The 25,186-nt window shown below is 35.0% G+C and overlaps 2 protein-coding genes across 15 annotated transcripts in view; both read left to right on the top strand.

Moving 5' to 3' along the window:
- Positions 1–4,060, top strand: part of stpg1 (sperm-tail PG-rich repeat containing 1) — an 8,448-nt gene extending 4,388 nt beyond the window's left edge. For 10 of the 11 annotated variants that reach the window (XM_073930375.1, XM_073930377.1, XM_073930381.1 and 7 more), the window contains 5 exons: positions 62–241; positions 1,119–1,230; positions 1,765–1,933; positions 2,683–2,873; positions 2,955–3,080. In XM_073930375.1, coding sequence (XP_073786476.1) covers positions 62–241; positions 1,119–1,230; positions 1,765–1,933; positions 2,683–2,873; positions 2,955–3,028 — 726 coding nt within the window. In that variant the 3' untranslated portion in view covers positions 3,029–3,080. Of the gene's footprint in view, positions 1–61; positions 242–1,118; positions 1,231–1,764; positions 1,934–2,682; positions 2,874–2,954 lie in introns of all 11 variants that reach the window. The other variant, NM_001346266.1, reaches the window with a different exon arrangement.
- A 6,441-nt stretch (positions 4,061–10,501) lies between these two features.
- map7d1b (MAP7 domain containing 1b) overlaps positions 10,502–25,186 on the top strand; it is an 81,252-nt gene continuing 66,567 nt past the window's right edge. For 3 of the 4 annotated variants that reach the window (XM_005173747.2, XM_005173748.2, XM_005173746.2), the window contains exon 1: positions 10,502–10,846. In XM_005173747.2, the coding sequence (XP_005173804.1) occupies positions 10,780–10,846 (67 nt within the window). In that variant the 5' untranslated portion in view covers positions 10,502–10,779. 4 annotated transcript variants of the gene reach the window in all.

Raw genomic sequence — 25,186 nt, 5'->3', positions numbered from 1 at the left:
GTAATATTCTTTCAGTTTTTTTTAATGTCCTGAATATTACTGACTTTTTTTTCATCTGAAGGGTGGTCGTGTGCCCAGGAGCTTTCAGAGATTAAGCCCAGGACCCGATGCTTATAACCTTCAGATGTCTCTGCTTCACAAGCACGATTTTAACAGGGGAGAATCCAGAATCTTCCGTCTGCCTTACGCACTGAAGAAGGAAAAGCCAAACAATGAAAACCCAGCACCAAATCAATATGATGTATGGAGTGTGACATAATACATTTCACAAAACACCAACACCTCTCCCACACACACACACACACACACACACACACACACACACACACACACACACACACACACACAAAAAAGATTTAATAAAATGTAATAATGCAATAGATAATAGAATGAATTATACTAATTATATTTTTGTATGAGAAAAATTTATTATTATTATTAATAATCAAGTAGAAACCATAATACATTTTTAAATGAACATAATTTATTTGAAGTATTATAAACATGAATATTGTCACATAACCAGCGATCGCTCTCCAGAGATCGCTAGTTCTCACACGAACACTAAGGACTACACTTCCGCATTCCTCTGGACTACATATTCATACATGCTCTCCGGACACACTCACACATGCTCACTCATCAAGACTGATTGCATTCTCACCAGCTGAACCTTGTCAGAGACTGATTACTCACCCTACATAAACCATTCATTCACCCATCCTGTTTGCCGAGTCTTGTTAACTATAAGTGACATTGCAACGCGTTTCTCCCTGTCTTGTTTATACATGTTTAGATCCTAGCCTTGTATTCCCTGTTATCCTGTTTAGCCGCCTGCCTTACGACCTGTTGCCTGTTATACTGACTACGATTCTGGACTGCCTGAAAATACCTGTTTGCACCTGTTTGATCAATGCTTGCCTGACGCTGAATAAACCTGCATTGTGGATCTTACCTCCAGTTGTCTCTGTCACTCCCCCCGTCGTTACAAATATATTATAAATGGGTTATCACTGTCTCTTTTAATATATTTAATACATCCTTGTTGAATAAAAGTAATACATGCACTGACCATAAATGTTTAAACAGACCTTATCTTCTTTCTTTTTTGCCGTCAGGTGTCATACCGAGCTGTGGACAAAAATTCAACCATTTCTGGTGAAAGTGCTTTTCGTTCCAAAACCAGACGGAGTGCCTTTGTCTCGGACAAGTTTAAAGGACCCTCTCCCTGTGAGTTATTTGATCAGTTTTAGATAATATTAATAATAATAATAATAGTTTAATTAAGGTACAAGCCAAACTATTCAAATTGTTTAAGCTTCAGTAAATAACTCGTATTATTTACCAAATTATTATGGATGGGTCCTGTCAGGCTTTATTTTTATTTTTCTTAATATTATTTTTGCATGTGCATATGGTTAAAGTCAGTGTTTAGATAAAAATAAGGAAAGCTGTATTTTTAATTCAGCAGCAAAATAAGGTCTAGTATCCATTGGAAAGAAGAGATTTCTCCTAGTCTAACCACATTAATCGTAATCTAGAAATGTCCTTATATTAATCATTTTGTCTATGTTGTCATATTCGAAAAGGATATTAAAAACTGTATTTACTGTAAATTAGAAGTTTAAGCAAGCAGCAAAAAAAAAATAATAATAAATTGAGTGTATGTGGAACCTAGCATTTTTAACAGTCTATGTTTAAATCTACTTAAATCAGTGTGCCATAAATGATTATGCATGTTTAAATCTCTATTATGTCCTGAAGGCCACTATAAAGTGAGTGATGTTTTGGTCCAGAAGTCTCCTCAAGCTCTCGTCTCCTGTTTTAAATCCAAAACTGCCCGAATCCAGTCCCCAGTGAGAAACAATATCCCCGGTCCCGGCACCTACAACCCTCATCAGCCTCCAGAGCCCGTGAAGAGAACCGTTCTGCCGTAAGTGTTCAGTCACATCTGCAGAACACTACAGAAAAGGTTTATTAATGTTTTTTACAATTTTAAGTTGATATATTGAATATTAATGTAAAACTATTAAGCTGTTCCCAAAAAAACCGCTAGAATTGTGTTGTTTAATCTCATTTTACAGTAAAATTAAATTTTTTTCATTATAATATGCTGATTTGCTGTTCAAGAGACGTTTTTGTAACGTTTTGAGTGAAACAAAGGGGTAAACAAATGATCAGAGCTAATAGTTTTTATAGCGAGGGTGCTTTAAATGTCACAAAAGATTCATATTACAGATGAATGCTGTTATTCTGAACTTTTTTTCAATCAAAGAAAGCTAAAGTAAATCTGTTTTTAACAAAAATAAAATGTTTTATTGAGCAGCAAATCAGAATATAAGAATGATTTCTGTAGGATCATGCCTGGAGTAATGAAAAAATCTGGAAAAAAATAATACTTTAAAATATATTCAAATAGTGAACAGTTATGTTAAATAGAAAACAATATTTCATCATTTTAAGCTTGGTGAGCAGAAGAGACTTCTTTAAAAAACAAACTAATCTTACTGTTCTAAATCTTTCATATTTTGCATGAAGCATCTAGCATTATCTTGTTTTTAAAGCATAATAAGAACAGTTATGGATCTCTTAGACGTCTGTTTATTAATTTATATATGAAATGAGAGGTTTTTATATATATTACATGATGATTAAGATGCTTAATATCTGATCTCTGTGCAGAAGAAGGTACTATTTGGGATTATCTGCACCACCTTTGATACCCGAAAAAGTCCCTCCTTTCCCCGGACCGGGACACTATGACATAGTGAACTACAATCGTCCTGTCAAACACATGGTGTCCAGCGCCGCCTTTCTATCTGGGACAAACAGGCACATGCAGGAGGTCAAAGGACAGGATATACCTGGTCCAGGTAACACATGTAAAATTAAAGCTTTTACTTATTTTATCTACGATTTTAACTTTAGTGTATGTTTCTGTCATCTCCTCACAGGTTTCTATGAACCCACAGTCCTTTCCAAGACATCATTCCTGTATAATCCTGCAAAACTGTGGATTCCAGCTTAGACAAACGTCATTTAGTAAAACAAATTACTGTGCAAATATAGATTTTAATAACTATTTGTGTGTTTGTTATTTAAATGGTCAGTCTTAGTAATTGATTTTTTATTTTTATGTTACGTCAAGTTACTTCTGATCTCAAGTGAAAAGATTTTAGAAATTGCTCTAAATGTTTTGGATTGTTTTGGATTGAAATAGAAAACTATGTGATCCTCTGAATATCCAAGATTCAGCAAACCAAACCAATATAGACATAATTTATTCATTTTTCTTCGGCTTAGTTGGGGTTGCCACAGTGAAATGAACCGCTAACTATTCCAGCATATGTTTTACACAGTGGATGCCCTTCCAGGTGCACCCCAGTACTGGGAAGCATCCATACACACTCATTCACAAACACACACACACACACATACACTACGACCAATTTAGTTTATTCAATTCGCCTCTACCACATGTCTTCGGGCTGTGGAAGCACCCGGAGGAAACCCACCCCAACATGGAGAACATGCAAACTCCACACAGAATTGCCAACTGACCCAGCCGAGACTCGAGCCAGCAACCTTCTTGCTGTGACGCAACAGTGCCAACTACTGAACCACTGTATCGCCCTATAGACATAATATTTGACCTTATGTTTTAATAATATATTTTTTTAAAAACTACATTAGCTTAAATTAGTTTGTTTTTGAGCACATTTTTTTAAAGATACATATTTTAAGTATTCATGTGCTACTGTTTCATAAAATATTGGTCTCAAAATTGTATTTTTTTTAGATTTTATTTTATTATGTTATAGTTAATCCTGTCATTATTGTTTTTAAATCAAATAAGCAAGTAATCAAATCACTTTTATTCACATCATCAGCAGCAGGTGTGCTATGATGAGTGAAAAGCTTTGTTGCTGTGTAAAACATATGCTGGATAAGTTAGCGGTTCATTCCACTGTGGTGACCTCTGATGAATAAAAGGACTAAGCCAAAGAAAAATGAATGAATGAATGCTTCATAAAATATTTGTCATTAAAAACATTTTTTTAATCATTTTGACTATTATTATATATGTATTTTTTTATTTTAGTGGTATTTTGTAATTATTATTTTAAACATAATTATTAGGAAATCTGTTTAAAGAAAGCCTTGTCTGTATAGTTGCTTTTGAACTTCCACGGTCAAGATCTGAACGAATCAAAGTATTCTCAGAATCACTGCGTCACTTTTAAACAGCTGAAAGTACTCCACAGCTTTGATCCCTCAGCTGCTGATCCTGGACCTGCTGGACGGTGAATATAAACAAAGCCACTTTAGTATTCTGCAGTGAAATATAGGGATTTATTCTAGGCGGCATGGTGGCTCAGTTGTTAGCACTGTCGTCTCAAAGCACGAAGGTCACTGGTTTAAGTCCAGGCTGTTTCAGTTGGCATTTCTGTGTGGAGTTTGCATGTTCTCCCCGTGTTGGCATGGGTTTCCCCCACAGTCCAAACACATGCGCTATAGGTGAATAGGGTAAACGTAATTGCCCATAGTGTATGAGTGTGTGTGAATGTGACTGTGTATGGGTGTTTCCCAAAACTGAGTTGCGGCTGGAAGGGTATCCGCTGCGTAAAAGACATGCTGGAATAGTTAGTGGTTCATTCCGTTGTGGGGTCCCCTGATAAGGTGATCCTAAACCAGCTGGGCGGTGAACATGGTGAAGTGAGTGATGTTTCAGCTGGTCCTGGGTCAGTGGTGATGTACAGCAGCTGTTGAGGGTGTGGAGGTCTGTGCTCATCTGAACAATGCTAAAATCTTTGAGGGGATTTCAGACGGTCATGACCTGAAAATGTCCTCCGTGACATCGGTCTATGACCTGCTATGAGCAAAGTCAACATTATGCATGAAATCATTCATCCGGAATGTTTATTTGTTATTTAATAACACTTTTACACTAATAAAAATGTAATAAAAGTGAAGACAACTAATATTTTTTGTTGCTTTAATTTAATGTTAAGTTGTAGAAAGTTTACCTTTAATATTTTTGTCTGATTTAGTTTGGTTGATGTAAATTGAGATGGCTAGAAAAGTTAGTTTGATTCAACTAAAAACTATAAAAGAGTTTTTTTGGAGTGTATCTGCTTAAATAATGATAGATTTTGAGGTATGATTCATAATTACTCAAGTTCAATGAAGATTCATACTGTAAACAGTATGAAACAAATTTGTTAAATGTTTAGCTTATTTTAATAAGTTAAAAATGTAAGTTTTACAAAGTTTAATTTTAATATTTTAGTCCGTTTGACCGATGTAAGTTAAAATGACTATAAAAGTTCGATTTTTGAGAAATTAAAGCGGCAGGAAATATTATCAATGTTCAGATCTTCTTTACAGTTAAAGTCAGAACTATAAGCCCCCCTTGAATTTTTTTCTTGTTTTTTAAATATTTCCCAAATTATGTTTAACAGAGCAAGGAAATTTTCACAGTATGTCTGATAATATTTTGTCTTCTGGAGAAAGCCCTATTTATTTTATTTAGGCTAGAATAAAAGCAGTTATTAATTTTTTAAACACCATTTTAAGGACAAAATTATTAGCCCCTTTAAGCTAATTTTTTTCCCGATAATCTACAGAACAAACCACTGTTGTATAATAACTTGCCTAATTACCATAACCTGCCTAGTTAACCTAATTAACCTAGTTAACCCTTTAAATGTCACTTTAAGCTTGCATGTTTTAATTTTAATTTAACTTAAGTTAACCTCATTTTAACTTGATTTAAGTTATACAAGATTTAGCTGGAAGTCAATTTAATGCAATGTAAGTTGAAATGACTTCAAAATGTAAGTATATTAAACTTAAAAATGTAAGGTGCCAAGTCATTTTTATTTTACAATTGTTCATACTGTATATCTTAAACGTTTTTAAATATATATAATGCATTCGTAATTAGTTGATCTATTTTTTTAAATCTTCACACAAAGGAAAATATTCATTTAAAGATATTCCAAAATATTTAAGCAGTTGGTGAACTGGAAGTCAAACATGTCAGGTTTTAAATGCTACTAGATACTAGATCTATTAGTTGAATTATTTGTAGTAATAGGAGTGCAGTCATGTCCGTTTGTCGCCTGTTGCTGATATCTCAAACCCTGCAGCTGTTCCGCCCGCCCCCATCAACAGCTGTGAACATATTCACATGCTGACCTCACCATTGTCCAACTTCTCTTTATTATCTATATATCATACCAGTCTTGCAAAGATCTGACAAAATTGTGTTTTTTTGAGAGTGGATGCTTCTTGTAAAGATCATTACTTAATCTCAAGTGAGGAAGATTTAGCCATAATTGGTTTCCTATTCATCACAAACAAAACAAAACAAAAAAGTCTCAGTCTGTTCACTCTTTTGAGCTGTTTGTTGAGCACAATAAGAAATGTTTGCAGAGAGGGAAAGTTGTCTTTAAAAGCCCCCTTTGAAGCTGCTATTAATAAAAAAATAACACATGTTTTTTTCTGTTCTTAATAAAAAAAAAAAAAAAGCTATTTTGACTGAATGGCTTCCAAAAATAAAATATATAACATCAAAAAATATATTAGCAACTTTTTGTTACTGTATTACTGTAATATTTGGTCTATTTTAAGGTGTGATTATTAAAGTGCAACTATTAATTTATAATGAGTAATTTTAATTAAATACATGAAATTACAATACTGTTAGGGTTAGGATGCGAGTTTAGGGGTAGTTTCTGTAATGTCACAGATAACAAGACTCAGCACTGAGGGCTTCACTGTGAGCTGTTTGTATGGGTGTGTAATCAGTACATGAGCAGCATCAGCTGTGTGTATGCAATCAGTCAGGATCTGGAACCGGTTGTGTGTGTGGAGCATGACTGATTTTGTAGTCCATTTAGAAGCAGATTTGTGGTTCATGTGGATGTGAGTGTTTACCAGCGACCTCTGGTGGTTTGATCGCTGGGGAACATGACGGTTCTAACCCTGAACATGTCCCTAAAACTATTATTAGTATTCATTAGTAGCAAAAAAAAAAAAAAAGGTTTCATAGGGTTCTTGATGGTATCATTAATACCAATGAGGAACGACTATTTTTAATGTTTTATCTATTTTTTGTTGTAGAATATATCACACAAAATATATTGTGTTAAACGATATTATTGTCATTTTAAGACCCTTATATGCCACTCATTATATAATGCCAAAACAACAATACAATATCATCACAATGCAAGTACACTCTTCCAAAGAACACATCATATTTTATTTTAATAAGAATATTTCATTTAATTATAGTCATTTTAACAATTTAATAATAAGGCATTGGCGATTGTCATTAACAAAAAGCTCTAGTGGAAAAAGGTGCTTTAGATGATTAAATAGTTCTTTACACTATGAATAATGACTCTTTGAAGAACTTTACAGTCTGTTTAATTGGGGATCCCGGACCATCTGTGATCATTAACAGATTTCAAGTCAAATCACCTTTATTTCTATTGTGCTTTGTACAATGCAGATGAACATTCAATAATAGAATCAGATACAAAGTTTCATCATTGTGAAAAACGTTCAGCACATCAAGCAGATTTAGTTCACATTAGCATCTAAGCTCTATAAAGGGATAGTTCACCCAAAACTGAAAATTCTGTCATCATTTACTTCCTTTTTAGGTTTCCTTCTTCTGTTGAAGATGAAAGAAGATACTTTGTAAAATGCTGACAACCTATCACTTAGTATTTGTTTTCATGGAAGTCAATGGTTGCAGGTTTCCAGCATTTCTCAAAATATCTTCTTTTGTGTTCAACAGAAGGAAAACAAATAAAGGTTTGAAATCACTTAAGGGAGAGTAAATAGTGAGTAAATTGTCATTTTTGTGTGAGCTATCTCTTTTGAATTATAGCAGACCACATTTGGAGGTTATTTTTGATGTGAGACAGTGCACCATTTATATAAAGACTTAAAAACAAACCCAATTTATGATTTCTGGAAAGCAGAGCAAACCTGACCGCATTCTCACCTATGTGGCCACAACAAAGCCTCTTTTTATCACATCTGCGTCGCTCTCCATGGCGGCGAGACATGATTTTAATAAGGGTACGTAATGAGTGCGCCATCACGCCGGATACACATCCCCAGGCTTCAGGCCTGTACAGATCCCAATTGTTTAACTCATGACTGATTGGATCTACATTTATCTTGAAAGTGGCCGCGAGCGTGGACTCAAAGCAGTCTGAGAAAAGTCTCCGCCTGACTGCATTGCATGCGGTTTTTGACCTCTGCATTATTTTTATGTGTGCTCTGATGGGGTTTATGCCTCGTGGGTTTTCATTTCTTTTTTTAACCGTTTGATTGATTTTGTTTTTAAAAATGTAGGTTATTCACGTAAATGCTAGTGGTTTTGGTGGCAGGTATGCTCTGCTGGGATTGTTGGCAGGGTTTTATCAGTGGTACCAGATGGCTGATTTGCTTCGTGCTGTTATAATGGCCTGATTTCAGCTCTTAAAAGCTGCAGTTATAGCATTAAATAAGACCAGACTCACACTGGTTTACACTTAATCCAGTAAAGTTGGAACTGTAATGACGCTTTCAGCAGTTTCAGACTAACGTGGTCTAGTTGTAAGGGTCTGAGGGTCCTGGTGCTAAATGAATATGCTTGATTAAATGTGTGGTTCTTGAGTCATTGAGATAGTTTTAACCCTATAACTTGACTTCTAAAAAAACAAACTGTTTATTTGATAAAAATGTGTTCATGACACCACCCTAAGCTCATTTTTTGGATGGTTGTAACATTTGTTTTGATTTTAACATAACCTATGGACAAATTGTTAACTATGATGCATTGTAAAGGGTTAAAGAAATCTACTCTCTAAAAATACACTGAGTTATTTATTTAACCCAATGGTTGAGTTAAACATATTTGGTGCTTTGTTGGGTTATTTTTAACCTTTATTAGGGTATTTATTAATAATTGGGTTAAATATTTGGGGCTTTATGGATTATTTTTAAGCTTTATTTGGTTATTTATTTAATAACTTGACTAGTTGTTTTGAAATGTTGAATTTTAACAGTCAATTGATTTAACAGCTGTATTATGCGTGTGTAATGTTGTTTTTGTCTTATAGTTTATTTAAGCTGTAAAATTGTTGTATTTTTTTATCAAATTACTTCTCAGTGTTGTGTTTTTTTATCCATTTCAGCAGCATTCTTAAATACTGATGATACAAACACGCACTTCATCAATATTAAATGGATTAAACGCTTTACCTCCCGTGTTCATCTCTACAAATTATACACATAATTAGGATATTCCGCCGTCATTCTCACCTTTAGGATCCAGCGGAGACATTTATTTATTTACACAGTTATAATCATAAAGTGAATAGTAGTACTTCAACAGTAATACCAGAATGGAAAAAATAACATTTAATCAAAATAAATTATTTAACTCAATGCATTGGTTTAAAATAACCCATTTGGAAAGGTGCTATAATAACATATAGTAGGGTTATATGTTAGGGTATTTTTAACCCAACTATTTTAACGGAGTAAATAAAACAGTTAACCGATTAATTTAGCTTTTTTTAAGGTATTGAGCGAGTATATGGATGCAATATTAATTCATTGCAGTTGTTTTGTTAGTTTGAGATGAATAGATCAGCCTGCTCAGTCTTTATTTATCAGTTTAATCTGTTTCTATTTATAATGAACAATACAAAAATATTGACCTGCACTGCTTATGTTAAAAAAAAAGTTATGATTAAAAAAATGCCAAAATTTTTATAGGAAATTTGAAATGTTCAGACTTTTATGGAGTAAAACAAATATTTTAATCAATGATACATCCAGAGAAACTGAGAATTTTCATGTTTTATTTTAATATTTATTTTTTTATTTATTATTTGTTATTAAATACTATAATAGAAGAATGCAAATTTGGTTCAGATGAATTATATTAAAAAAGGCTTTAAACACGAACATCTGGTCCAACAACCTGCCAACATCTAACCAAAATCACACTGAAGAGGGTATTCACTAAATATATTTATATTATTGTGTTATAACTTATTACTAATATTATTAACAACATTTTAAAGTATCTTACAACTATCTACTTGTACGTTTGCCTTTGCAGGTCCACCAGGTCATGGTGTTCATTTGATGACATTTAAAATTTGGCTGCACCCTATTCTTCCAGTGGGACAAATTAAAGGACGTGTGCCCGTATGCCTCCATCACTGCCGCAGATCCCGCTTTCACAAACCTAAAGGGGGAGCAATGCCGCGAAATCCTATAAACATTCGTTTTCATTAACTACAGATGGAAAAAAAACATAATATAAATGAAATTAATGTTCTATATTAGAATTATGAAAGTAAAATTATTTATATAAACATAAATATCATTTCATATGGGCCACCCCTAGTTCCTTCGTCCCCCATTTTAGTGAATGGTACGGCCCAGTGGATAGGCAGAGACCGTCCCGCATTGAGTAACTGTATTCAGCGAGCGGCTGCTGTAACGTTACAGTGGGCTGGGCCCCGGATTTGGGCCCCCCTCTTTTTCTATCTTTAGTTTTCACAGCTGAGATTACACATTTCTGTGGAAATATTGAAATTAATCAATCGTCGATCGCGAATGTCTGTTAATTGAGCTCAACAGTTTGTCATTGATCAGATTTAAAGGGCCACCGCATTCGGGTGTGTTCCTAACTGGGAGTTCCTCTATTTTACACGTCTCTTTTGGACCCTGTAATGGAATGACTGACTGAAAACCATGAACAAAATGGAGAACAAAGCTCTTGAGAGCAGCTTTGAAGAAAAACTGACGCTGTCAGACAAAGGTATGTACAACTGAAATGGAGAAATACGCAGAAAATTGTTGAAAGACCCGGGAGAACGTTAAATGCACCAGCGGTCCAAAGTATTTCTGAAGAATCTAAATCATACGCATGTTTTGAGTCCTTTTACATACTGTATGGGTTTAATAATATGTTTATAAAGGTTTCTTTACCACCTGTCGTTAAGAAAACAATAAAAGTAGCGGCCCAGTTGCGCGTGACCTGGATAACGGCTTTTTGCATTTCTGTGAGGAGAAATTGGCGTTTGTCAGGGCGTTTATAATAATGTATCTTACATGGTTTGAAGAATAAATTAGTCGTTTTATTGATTTGATCATTATATTTATTGGTAAAACATCTGCACGAGTGTTTTCATGGATTTAAGCGCAGTGCCGGTGTGCGCAAAAGCAGCCACGCGCACGTCTAATGATAATTTCCCGTTATACCTGTCTATTACAGTCCTTATTACGCAGCACTATGAAGGTTTTCGTTATTGCCCTCACAATTGTCCATCTAATGTCTCATGATGAAGATAAACATGGTAAAAAAAACGGAAAATGTATTATTATATATATTTTATGATTATAAATTAATCTTCTATGATTTTGTTTATTAAATACAGTGAATCATTCTTGATTTAAATAATGTTATTTAGGCATATATAAGATCTGAGGTAAACAGGAAGTGTGTCAGACAATATTGACTTGCCTTCCATACATGCAGACAAAAACATTTAACTTCTGTTCATTTAAAAGTAAAGCAGAATGTGTTTTATAAACTGTACATTGGATATTTTACATTAACTTTGAAGTATTGTGCTAGATCGGGGCTGGAAGCCCAGAGGCTGCTCGTTCAAATCCCATAAGACATCATTTATGATCTATTGCTATTTTGTCCTTGAGCACGGCGTTTTCTCCTCATAAGCTGCTCTGAATGAAAGTGTCTTCTGAAATCGCAAGCAATCCCTTCTTTACAAGGTTTTACTGGAGTCTTTCTCACAAATCACCTTTTATGGCAAGGTCAGACGCCTCCTCCAGATGTGCTGCAGGGATACAGCAATGTCAAATCAGAATGCTTGAGAAAATATAGTCATTATCTTTCAAGATCCACACATTCCTGTCTTGCAGTGAGTTTTTTAAAGCCTGCATGGATTTAAAATGTAACATTTTGTGAGGTTATTTTTGAACCAGCATACCATGTACGCTTGAGTGGCGCAAAATTGTAATAATCCACAAAAGAGGAGGAATCTTAGTAGTGTAAACACATTCCTATACGATGACTGTTTTAGTGACAGAGAGGCGTCATTCTTTAAACTTTTGACATGCATCAGTAGCCTGGTTTTCATCTTTAGATGAAGCAATTTTTTTCAATCTCAACCCAAAAAAAGACAATTTAGATGCATTTTCAGCAAGATTTCAGAGTGGCTCAATATAATATTGGTAACCTAGTAACCAAAAGTAACAACATAGGCTCATTCTGAAAACGTAGCCCTACATTTCTGGAGATCTCGAATTATGTAGCCAGAAGTACATATGGCTACATTTAGTCTTTTTTTTCTTTTTGGGGGTTTTCATATTTAATAAATAGGACAGTAGAGAGTATTGACAGGAAAGTGTGAGGAGAACAGTGAGGAGAAGGATCGGCATAGGACCTCAAGGCAAGAATCAACTCAGGTCGCTGCGAACATCGGAGTGCATGTGTCAACCAAGCGGCAACCTCCCGCTCTCCCTCAGGAAGCCAATACGGAAGTAACTAAAACTGCAATTCATCCGAAATTCCGCTAGTCCTGGCCTGCTCCTGGCTCCAAAACAGAGCAAATTTCAATTGAGCCCACTGTTAGAATGGCCAACTTTACTGCAGAAAAAACAGTGTTTACAAAAAGATTTTGGTTAATACAGCTAATATTACCCTTCATGACAACTGTGAGGGGGGTGAATTTTTTTATAACTCATGCGTTTCCTTTATATTAAGTTATAGTAAGTTTGCATAATTAAGGGAGTGGCCACTTGAGTGACAGCTAGGTCTCGCTGGTCGCCGTCACATCACCTCAGCTGAATCCTGCAGGTTAGCCACTGAACTCGGCATATTTATCGTATTTCTGTGTTATGCTGGATTTCATCTGTCTAACACAGACAGACTATATTTTAAGTGTTTGGAAGTAATTCACGTTTTCTGCCTCTTATAAAAACGCCAAAAGAACAATACTTAGTGGCTCAATGTATTACAGCAGTGTTTTTAAAAGTCTAAACACTTTATTGATATAGTATACAACCAAGCACAAGTGGTCAGAATACAAACGAGTCACAGGTGATAAAGTATTAAGCGTTTCTCCCAAAGTAAAGTGTGTCTGAACCAGGTCCAAGCTAAATGCCAGTAGGTGTCTGTAGCTCCGCCCACTCTCCGCCTCTTTGCACTTGTTTGGTGAGGACGCGCAAACAAAATGGCGACGGTTGGCCGCGCCTACTTGTGGCTTCTTTTGCGCTCTTTAGAAACCTATGGGTGACGTCACGGACACTACGTCCATATATTTTACAGTCTATGGTGTCAACACACTAACCACTACGCCATTGGCACAGACTGCATTTCGTCTTTTGACGGCGTTACTTTTCGTGCTTACCAGCTGACCACTGACCACCGTATGGACGGCTTTCCCGCTGTTACCAGTTTGTCTTTCCCGGCTTTCCCGCTGTTACCAGTTTGTTACCACCCTAGCAACAATGTAGAAAGGCACTAAATCCCACTGAAACCTTTTCAGTATCCTAAGGCAGAGTTTTGCATTGTTATGTAATATTATTCTGCCATTCTTGTGGCTTTTTTTTAAGTCTCTTTCTTCCATTGTAGTAAACCATATTCAGTTCCGTCCACATTTTTAGTGGTATCAGTTATTCATATCCTGTGAATGCTAAGCTGCCCGTAGATCAGTCGCAGCTGTATGTCTCACACCTTGGGCCATTTGAGTCACGGACACCAGTGTGGCATTATTATCAGCTCTGATGGAGGCCTGAGGCTCAGAGAGAGAGAGACAGGCCAGAGAATCCTCAGTATACAGCAACATTGATTGCTTTGTAGTGAGTGTTTTGGGCACAGGACCAAGACTTTCCAAGACTGAACTTGTTCAAAGGGACACTGTTTCCCCTCTCTACAAAGACTATCAGGTTTTCTGTCTCAGACACTGGAAGACCTTCTCTGTACTCTGCACATTCAGTACTTTATAAGGTTTTATTTGATTAAACTTTATGTTGCACTGATTCATACTTCTAAAGTTGCCAATACGAACCAAGATGGATTGTCTTATGCTGTATGATGTAAAATGTTTTATTATAGTTTGTTATATATTTAGTATTCAATAAACAAGCAATGCCAGTCAGGCAAATTTTACATAAAAAATGCAGAAAATGTATTTATTTTTTCTTAGATTTTTAATTTGTGATTTTCTGTAATTGCTGGAAATTAACACAGTTTTAATAATGTTACATTTTTTATCTATTGCTGTTGTGTCAGGTTTAGATATTTGCCTTTTTTTTCATGGAGTTTTTTTATCATTATTCTATTTTTTATTGTTCGTTACAAATGTGTTATTTAGTAAACTATGCAAATCAGGCCAGACGTACAATTTTTTACATAAAAAAAATCATAGATACTTTAATGTAGATTTTTAATTTGTGATTTTCTATAAATGCTGAAAATGAACACAGTATTAATATTGCTAGATTTCATTTTTTTACATGATTGGTATTGTGTCATGTTTTGCTTTTTGCAATTTTAAACAACTTTTTAAAAGCATTTAAAAAAAATATTTTTATTATTATAGTTCATTATAAATTTATTATTCAGTAAACTATGCAAGTCAGGTCAGTAGTTCACATTTTTACAAAAAAATTTGTAGATATTTTTATGTCGATATTTAATTTGTGATTTCCTATAATAGCTGGAAATTAAAAAAATATTAATAATTATATTTTTTCTATTATTTTTAATTATTGCCATTGTGTCAAATTTAGATTTTTGCCATTTTTAAAACTTTTTTATAGACTTTTTAAATTATATAATTATAATTTCTATATAATTATTATTATAGTTCGTTACAAATTTATTACATAGTGAACTATGCAAATCAGTCCAGACGTTGAATTTTTTACATTAAAAAAAACTTTAATTTAGATTTTTAATTTGTGATTTTGCTGGAAATAAAAACAGTATTAATAATGCTACATTTTATATTTTTTTACATTATTGGTATTGTGTCATGTTTTGATTTTATACAACTTTTTTTAAAAGCATTTTTAAAAATGATTTCTATTATTATACTTAATTACAAATGTATTACTTTTGTAAAGTATTTTTTATTATTCAATTTATTATAATTTGTTACAAAATTATTGTTTAATAAACTATGCAAGTCAGGCCAGAAGTACACATGTTTACAAAAAAAAATCATTGATATTTTTATGTCGATTTTTAATTTGCTATTTCCTATAATGGCTGAAAATTAAAACAATATTAGTAATTTTATTTTTATCATTATTTTTAATTACTGCCATTGTGTCAGATTTAGATTTTTGCGATTGTTTACAACTGTTTTAGAGCTTTTTTTATTATCCCATTTATTATAGTTCATTACAAATTCATTATGCTGTAAACTATGCAACTCAAGCCAGAAGTAAAAAAAAAATTACTTAAGGAATTGTAGATATTTTTACATAGATTTTTAATTTGTGATTTAATAGCTAGAAATTAAGACTTAAGTATTAGTAATGTTTGTTTTTCATTTTTAAATTATTGCTATTATGTCAGACAACTTTTTTATTCCGTTTAACTCTATGCCTATATTTTAGTGACTTATTTAAATCAGCATCATTTGCATTTACTCATCTATATTTAATGAAGCTTAGACTTTTACAAAACTATTTCCAAAAAGAATTTCAATGAGACAAAAACCAATAAAGGGCCTTTATGTCTTTAAGACCAGGCCTAAATGAGAAAATCTGTGAGCTTTTTTTTCTGTGGGATGAGGTTATTGTCTGTGTTAGTAATGCATGACGTGGATATTTTCATTCTCAGACACTCAAAGCCGATGACGAAATATTTCCTGCCTTTTTTCCCCCCCAAGAGGTCTTGGAGGGCTTGGAAATTTCGATATCTGTCCAAAGTGGCCAGCTCAGCAGACTGAGTGTGATTCATGCAACACGATTTATACATAGGCCAGCATGATGATATTACCCAACAAAAACGAAGCTTTTTTGCACTGTAAAATGTGACTAGTTGACTTTACTCAGAAAAGTGAGTAAAGCTGTTGCCTTAAAATCAATAAGCAAAAATGTGCATAATTATAAAAAAATTAAGTTGGAGTAAACAATGGATTTTCTTACTATTTAAGTGAAGTAAACTTGTCGCTTTTTACTTTTTTAATAATAAAGTACACTATCAAAATTTGATAAAACAGCACAACTATTTTTTTTTCTGGACAACTTAAATGTTTTATGTTCAATCCACTTAAATTTTTAAACACTAATAAGTGAACTTAATATCTTCATGTTATCCCAACACAAATAGATTGTGTGGAACCTAGCATTTTTTACCGTATGACTACCGCAAAACTCATCCAGAGGATACTCTTGATATATTTTAATCATATAAATCAGCAAATCCAGTACATTTTTGTCATAAAAACAAAGCCTTTGCCATGTTAAATATAGAAAAAAACAAGTTTTACTTCTGCTTTTTCAGCGAAAAAAGTAGTCATTTTACCAGAGTTCATATATCATAGCAATCGGTGTCCACATGTAGGCATGGCCATTTTCCAGCATAATGCTCTTATATGCGAGTAGACAAAGTAATGAGGGGATGACTCTATTTTTGGAGGAGTCTTTGGCAGGAGCTGTGTGTCATAACCGTGTGGGAAGACGGAAAAGGAAAGGGAGGAGGAAGGAATAGAGAGGATTGAAACAGCAGCGTGGAAGGATTTCATTTGGATGTGAGATGTTTGTTTCTTGAGGCCCGAATCTGAAGTTTTATGTGGGCGGAAGAGCAACAAAATGAGAGAGAAAAAAGACAATCTGCCTAGAAACAGCCTTATTGGAAAATGTATGTTTCTAACATGATTCGCTTGCTCACTTTATTTCAGAAATTAGATTTTTTGGCATAACGACTATTGTGTAACATTTGCTATCCTTCTCTTTTTTGTATAAGGAATAGTTTATTTTAGTTGCTGTTGATCTTTGGAGTATATATATATATATATATATATATATATATATATATATATATATATATAAATTATATAAAAAAGTATATATATAAATATATAAAATATATATATATATATATATATATATATATATATATATATATATTTTTTTTTTTTTTTTTTATAATTTATATTACTTTTTTTCTTTAAAACAACATTATTATAAATCAATAACGTTTTAAAAGTGTTTAGCACAATATATCTTAATTAGGTTAAATGGGAGCTATTCTAATTGACCAGTGATATCATCAAATATTTTAACATCCTCTTTTCTATATATATGGAAAGGTCAAAGTTCAAAACAGGGACAGACAGGAGCATGCAGATAATTCAAATCGTAGTGAGAGTACAGGTGAATGGTCGGGACAGGCGGCAAAACAATAAACAGTAAAACAAAGAAAAAGTCAAAACACGACAAGGCAAAACATGGAAAACGCTCCGTTATGCTCACAGTTTCAGCAAAGAGTGTGTGGGAATGAGGTGTCTTTATAGTCGTAGTAATCAGTTCATCCTGAGCATGTCTGGGGTAAAATGAAAGTGGAGGCATTGAAGATGAATCCAAAGAATCTTGATGAACTCTGGGAGTCCTGCAAGAACGCTTTCTCTGCCATTCCAGATGACTTTATTAATCAGTGATTTGAGTCATGTCAGAGATGTATGGATGCAGTCCTCCAAGCTCATGATGGAGTCAGACACAATAGTCATTCTTTCTCCACTGCAGTATGACTTTATATTCTATACTGGACATTATTTCTGTTAAGACAAGACTTTTGTCTAAGCAAAGTCAGACCTTACTGTCCTAATTAAATAGTTCAAAATCAATCCATGATCATATTTTATAATCTAGAGGCCTTTGCCTTTCATATAAGTCACTTCTGATACCAAAATGATCAACTAGAAGTCAAGTTATTATTTGCTGTTCCAAAAACTTGGATAGGCGACAACACTTTTGTCAGGTACTGCAAATAATGAGGATAATTTCATTTTTTCCCCATTTAACAAGCAATAGACAGAACATGAATACATCATAACATGGAAAAACATCATAATTTGACTCTCTGCTCATCCTTAAGTTTAAAATAATAGGATGCACTGATGTTTTAAACCCATTGTTTGTCTTTCACCTTAAAATTATAGCATAATCATCTTAATCTCCAGTCCTACATCAATAATGTAGCATAGCATCTGCAGAGCTGTAGAAATCAGGCTCTAGTTTTTGTTGGCAATACTGCTTCGTCGCGACGGCTGAAATGTAAACAAAGTGAGAATTTGTGCGATTAGATCGCGTCTTCACTGTTGCACAATGACTTTGTCTTGGCGGCAGGAAAACAGGGGAAATCTGTCTCCCATCTTACGTAAGCAGGGCGTGCCAATTCCTTGAGACGAAACGTGAGAAAACAGGATCCCCTCATGGGCAGACGATTCTTAACAAACCCGACTGAAGATGTGTTTACCAACATATACAGAGCTGAAAATGAGGTCACACTTTAACTTCTGATTAATGCATTTCATTGCTGGTGTGTTGAGGCAATGCTTTTTATGTATGCTAATGTATGCAGCTAATTTTTCTCTAATTAGACACAATGCTGCATCCTTAGGGTGCGGTTTCTATTATATTCAAGCCTTTGGCACTTTGGCAAACTTAACTCAGCACTTTCTGAACATTGTTTTGCTTTCCTCAGACCAAAAGGGACATTTCACACTGAAGTTTGACAAAATTGTGGAGCATTTCAAATCAGTTTTTAATGCCGTCTGAGCTTTCTAATATATAAATCCTCTATTGGGGTGTTTTTGTTGTTGAAGTGAACTTTTCCTTTTGTCAGTGGTTTGTGCAGCATCAGTGGTTTTGTTTTGGTCTCCAAAGTTGTAATTCTTATGATCACCAGCAATCTAGCAGTTGCAGGTCACTGGAGGACTACAATTCTGCCACTGAACCGAACTACAACTCCCAGAAGTCATTGCTCCACTTACTTCTACCACAGCTGACAGTCATCTGGACATTGACTCACACACACAGCTCAAGTTCATCACTGAATGATTACTTGGACGATATGTACACCACAAATTCACACAAACTTGGCAGTATTGTAGTTCTCCAGCGATTTGCAACTGCTAGATTGCTGGTGATCATAATAATTATATTGTTCATAGATGAGGAATTTTGCTTGTAATATTAAAATATTTTATTATTATTTTGATATTAGTCTCAACAGGTCATGCATGAAGAAGTTTTACTTGCAAAGTGAGGTTTCATTAAACACTAACACAGTTGTGTCGAAGTTTCGAAAGTTTCGAAACCTGTCTCTATAGTGACACCTAGTGGTCATTTTTTATGTATTGCTCTGGAACGGCTTCAGCAAAGAAACAGCAAATTGAGGTATTAAACCTCATGTTGTGCTATTGAGGTTTCAAGTGATGTAGTAGAGCGGTGAGAGTTCCAGACTAGCACGCAGATAATGGGTTTGAATCCAGGGTGATGCAGCTCATAGATGTTACTTTTTGAAATGCTCTGTTTTTGTAATGCATTTTGTTTTAACATTGGTCTGACATCCGTTTAAACACTTTGTAGATAAATATGTCTCGTTTTGGTCATAAAAAAGTAACATTATTAAAATACATCAATTCATAATTTCTTAGTATCTTGAAATTAAGTCGGGTACGTCGGGATTTGAACTCCATGGCCATTGGCAACACATTGGCGGTCCACTAGGCTACATAAGATAGTGTATTTTTCAGAGTCGCCAGGTCTCGAATCGCTTCTGGAATGGCCGATGCTTTGAATCGCTTTAGTCCAGTGATCTCAAACTCAGTTCCTGGAGGGCCGCTGCTCTGCACAGTTTAGGTCCAACCACCTCCAACTCACACCTACTTAATAGTGTCTAGTGGAGTGTATACTATAATGAGTAAATAATAATAATGAAATATTTCAATCCTCTGATTAGCTGTTAAAAACGAATTTGTTTCAATTTTAAAGATGAAAATATTTTTGTTGAGTTTGTTGAGTTTTCTTTTCGCTCGATCTGTGTGTGTTTTTCATTATTTCAGAAATTAAGCAATGCAAAAATGACAGATTTTATAATAAATTACTTGTATAGCAATTTTTTTATTTTATCTATTAATTTGAAATATTTAACATTCATGAATATTAAAATTTTCTTAGTTATAAAAAAATAGTATTAACAGCGTGAATTAATAGTAAAATCGGTTAATCGTTGAACTCAGATATATAAAATATATGTATATGAATTTAAATATCTATGTAACAAAATGTATTTGTATAGTTTTGTTTCTATGGATGTACATGTCTCACATATACATAATAAATAGATATAATACACACAGCTAAAACAAACTTTAACCTTGGATGTGATTAATCGCGATTAATCTTTGTCGACGCTAATTTATTTGCATTATTTACTATAAAAATCGATATAATACAAATTAAATTACAGTGTATCTTAACAGTGACAAATCATTCTCTCAAAAAGCTATAGGATATTCCTAAGATAAATCAAAAGGTTTTTTTCTGAACCTGGTTTGTTCTGCATATGTTGCACATAATCATGTGTGTTAGCGTTGTTTACTGTATGGGATGAACTTTGTGTGGCGCAAACACTGTCTCAGTTGGTTGACCAGCAGCTGTAGCCGTCAGTGTGTCTTTGACGAGAGACGTGTGTGTGTGTCAGAAAGAGAAAACAGTCGTTAGCATGTGCTAGTGAGTGTGTTCACACACCCGTCCATCGCCTGTCCAGTGTGGTCACAGGACTGGCCTGCTAATATTAGCATCACAGCTGCGCTAGCGGGGCTTTGGACCTCTTTGCTCTACATTATTGCTCCATAACACTGATCCAGAAACAGCATTGCCACACCTCAGCAGTCGTAACACAATCTAAAACAGATGCTCCATGCAATTGCTAAGAGAAGCATCTACTACATTGGCAGCATATGTTGTGATTTCAGAATGGATGTTTTCCCTGATGGTTTCACATCTGTTGACCTCCAGAATGAATCTCCTCATGTGCTGCAGATCTGCATTTTCCGCCCCGAGTGTGTCAGAACAGACCTGTTGGTATTTATAGAGGAGGTCATAAGATGAGCGTAATATTAGCTGCTCTTCACAGATTGCTGGCCGGCCTTCGTTTATATGTTTTAAATAAGGAGTCATGGCGGCTTAAGCAGGAAGTCACTTCCGCTTTCATTTTTGGCTTGAATGGAGATTGATAAAATGACCTCAGTATCATGTGGCTCCTAATGGAATTAGCATGCAGGTGATTTCCCTCCTAAATACTCTGCTTTTCTTTCTGTTTGACTACATTTAGACAATTACTTTGTGTTGAACAGGTAGGTTTCTTTAAAAACAGGGTGCATGTGGAGTACTTTGACATTTGTCAAGCTGGTGAAATGGTAGATTGTTAGGTTTTTTTTTCTACCTGGGCATTTTTCTGGTTTTAGTGTGTATTTTTGTTACTCCCTGCTGAAAAATCCAGCTTAAACCAGCCTAAGCTGGTTGGCTGGTTTTAGCTGGCGACCAGGCTGGTTTTAGAGGGGTTTTGGCCACTTCCAGGCTGGTTTCCAGCCATTTTCAGCCTGGTCTTAGCTGGTCAGGCTGGGAGATGACCAGCTAAAACCAGCTTGACCAGCCTAGCCAAGCTGGGAGTCCAGCCAAAACCAGCTATATCCAGCTTAAACCAGGCTGGTTAAGCTGGTTTTAGCTGGATTTGGCTGGTCATTTTCCAGCCTGACCAGCTAAGACCAGGCTGGAAATGGCTGGAAACCAGCCTGGAAGTGGCCAAAACCCCTCTAAAACCAGCCTGGTCGACCAGCTAAAACCAGCCAACCAGCCTAGGCTGGTTAAAGCTGGATTTTTCAGCAGGGTCATCAACCAAGTTATATTGTGATATGTCTAAGATTCTGCCTGGAATCATGACAGGCAATTGCTTTTTGCAACCCAGGCTCATTCTGGAAATGTAGTCCCGCGGACGTTTCTGGAGACCGCTGAATACGTACCGGGAGGTGCGTACGGCTGCAGTTTTTGTTTTCGCGAATCTGCGAGAGGCCGCTGTTGTGCGATTTTTTCGTATCTCAAACGCCTCCCGCGAGTGCAGTTCGCGCCCGCGCTGTTCTCGCGTGAACCCACCAGAGGCCGCTGTCTGACTGACCGGATGATTGACTGTGCGACCGGCCAATCGGCTGACCCGCTCTCCTCCTTCCCTAAACCCAACCAATTTTACAGATTGACCCGCCCGCCCGCTCACTTTTCTAAACCCGAGCAACAGTTTACAAAAGCCGTCCAAAAAAAGAAAAGCCCTGATTTTTTTTTTCTACCGCGTTTTCGGATTTCACCACGTTTTCACCCTGTTATGAAACTCGTTCACTTAATTTTTGGGATTCTGTTTTTGTCTTACCTGATTGCTGGAACCGCTCTTCCCCGGAATCGAAACCAATCATCGTGGTCAACTCCTCTCTGCATCTCAAGTCTGCCGACGTACACGGTGAGCTGAGTGGACAAACGGGTTGCGGCGGGAAAGCCCTCCACAAGAAGGTAAGCGGTCGGCCGGTAAGCGTGAAAGGGAACAGCGTCACACCGCCCATAGCGTTCGCTTGAGAAAAATAAATGCAGCCATACATACCTTCCGGGACGTATTCCGCTGTCTCCAGAAACGTCCGCGGGACTACGTTTTCAGAATGAGCTTGGGTTGACTTTTTTATTTACTCCAAAAATGACTTGTTCAAACTACTTATTTAAAGGTAAAACGACACAGTTCTTAAGTTTTTTCAGGGGAAAACTTAATTGTTTTATGTTCAATCCACTTAAGTTTGTAAAAACGATGAAGGTAACTTAATGGATTTATGCTGGGACGTGAAGGAATTGTTTGAAACCCTGCATTTTTTACAGTGTACATGGAGTACTTTAACATTTGTGAAGATGTTTAAACAAAAGGAGTCAAATCCTAGGAAGTTCCCTGGTTTTCTTTGACTATTATTAGCCATGCTGTAAAATGTCTGAGATTCTGCAAGGATCAGCTCTTATGACAGGCAGAATCAATCTTCTGTGTATTACATATTCATATCTGTCCTCTTCTGCTTCAGTGCACTCAGAGACAGCTAGACGAGATCTGATTTGCATTTATGTGGGATAAAAACTGTGATTTTTTTGCTTGATTTTAAACATAATATGCAGTTTTGAGCATGATAGTTCATCTCTTAAATGAATGTCAGGAGTTTTTACTGCATTTAACAAACATATGAAAAGTTAGCATCCAGTTCACCACTTTTGTCTATGTATTTTGTACATATTCTTTACATATTTTATCATTAAAAGGGAATCAATTCAGGAGTGTTGCATTAAAATGATTAAAGTGGCAGTAAATACATTTATAAAGGTGAACTTTCTGTTGGAAAATCCTAAATATGTATCTGCCTCCACAAAAATATTGAGCAGCGTATCAGTGTTTAACATTGATAATAATAATAAGAAATGTTTTTTTTTTAAATGATTTCAGAAGGATCACTGAAGACTGGAATAATGACTTTGACATACAGATTAAATGACATTTTATAAATGTTAAATTATGCGCTTCAACCTACACATTTGCAAAACACATTTCACTGTATCACATTTATGATACAGGGACATATTATAGACTAGTGGTTCTCAAACCTTCTTCACCAAGTACCACCTCAGAAAAAAATTGACTCTCCAAGTACCACCATAATGAGCAGTATTGAAATGCAGTAGCGTAGTAGTAGCCCAGTATAGCAGCTACAGCTCTGCACAGTTCAAAAACATGGCAGATTAGTTCCTATATTCCTGCCACTTTAAACATAATTAGTCTGAACGTTAACACTGTACTGTGCTTATATGTAAAAAAAAAAAAACAAACAAACTAAAAACGTCAACATTTAAATTAAAATGTGCTTAAGGTAAAAAGAAAAGTGCTGTACTTAAAAGTACAGTATTAACATATAGTAGCCAATTCATCAACACCAGAAAATGTTGCCTGGACCTCTGAAATACAGACTATATGTCTTATAATGAATATTATTATATGTCATATTCACATATAAATCATTTTTGATCAATTTTGAAATATATGTAGCATGTACATATGACATATTTGATTGCTCAGCGTACCACTAAAAGGAAGCCCGCCATTTGAGAACCACTGTTATAGATGAATTAAAAATGTTTTCACGCCATTCTTTGCTCAACACCACATAAATACCACAAAACAACTTAACCCTGTTTATGATTTGTAATACAATATGTTGGACTCATCTGTCTATCTCCATATGGACAACTTTCAATAGAATAATAATAAAAGAAATTTAAAAATAATGTTAAATCAAGGTAAAGCTACGCTGTCGCAATGCACTTTTCTTTTACGTTTTACTCTTTCATTCCTACAACTTATATCTTGCTATTGGTTGGGTTTAGGGAATGGTTAATGTTAGTGGTCTGCTAGGCTATCTATACAATAAGCTCCGCCTTCTCATGAATATAAACAAAAAGGACATGTATCTGAAATATACAACAAAATATACCTTAAGTGGCATATTTCTAAATTGCAAAATTGTAAACAGCGCCCTCTAGTGGATTTGTCATCTGAAACGTACAATGAAATGTACCCGGAGCAATGTAATTTACATTTCGCATTAATGACGGCCGAGGCATGTTTCCAACACTGAAAAAAAATGGTTCATTGGATTTACTAAGTGTTTGCAAACAATTTATATGGCCTGACTTTAAACGTTGAGTAGAACGTTACTAGATTTAATTTGTTGGTTTAAATTCAGCCCATATAAATTATTAGCCACCAGTAACCTTAAAAATATAGTAAATGGCAGTAAGAATATCAACGTTCTGTATGTAGCCATGATTAAAATACAACATCTGCCAAACACACATATTTTAATCTGAATATAAACAGTACATCCAGAAACGTGCTTTAAAGGGCACCTATTGTAAAAAATCTTCTTTTCAAGCTGTTTGGACAGATCTGTGTGTTGGTATAGTGTATAGACCATCATACTGGGGTGATATGAACACACCCAGTCCTTTTTTTTCAATTTAACTACAAAAAAAAGGGTCGGCC

Source organism: Danio rerio, chromosome 19 (assembly GCF_049306965.1).
Source record: "Danio rerio strain Tuebingen ecotype United States chromosome 19, GRCz12tu, whole genome shotgun sequence".
NCBI classification, from domain to species: Eukaryota; Metazoa; Chordata; class Actinopteri; order Cypriniformes; family Danionidae; genus Danio; species Danio rerio.
Note: the sequence above shows the minus strand (reverse complement) of the source record. Positions and strands in the feature narration are given on the sequence as shown.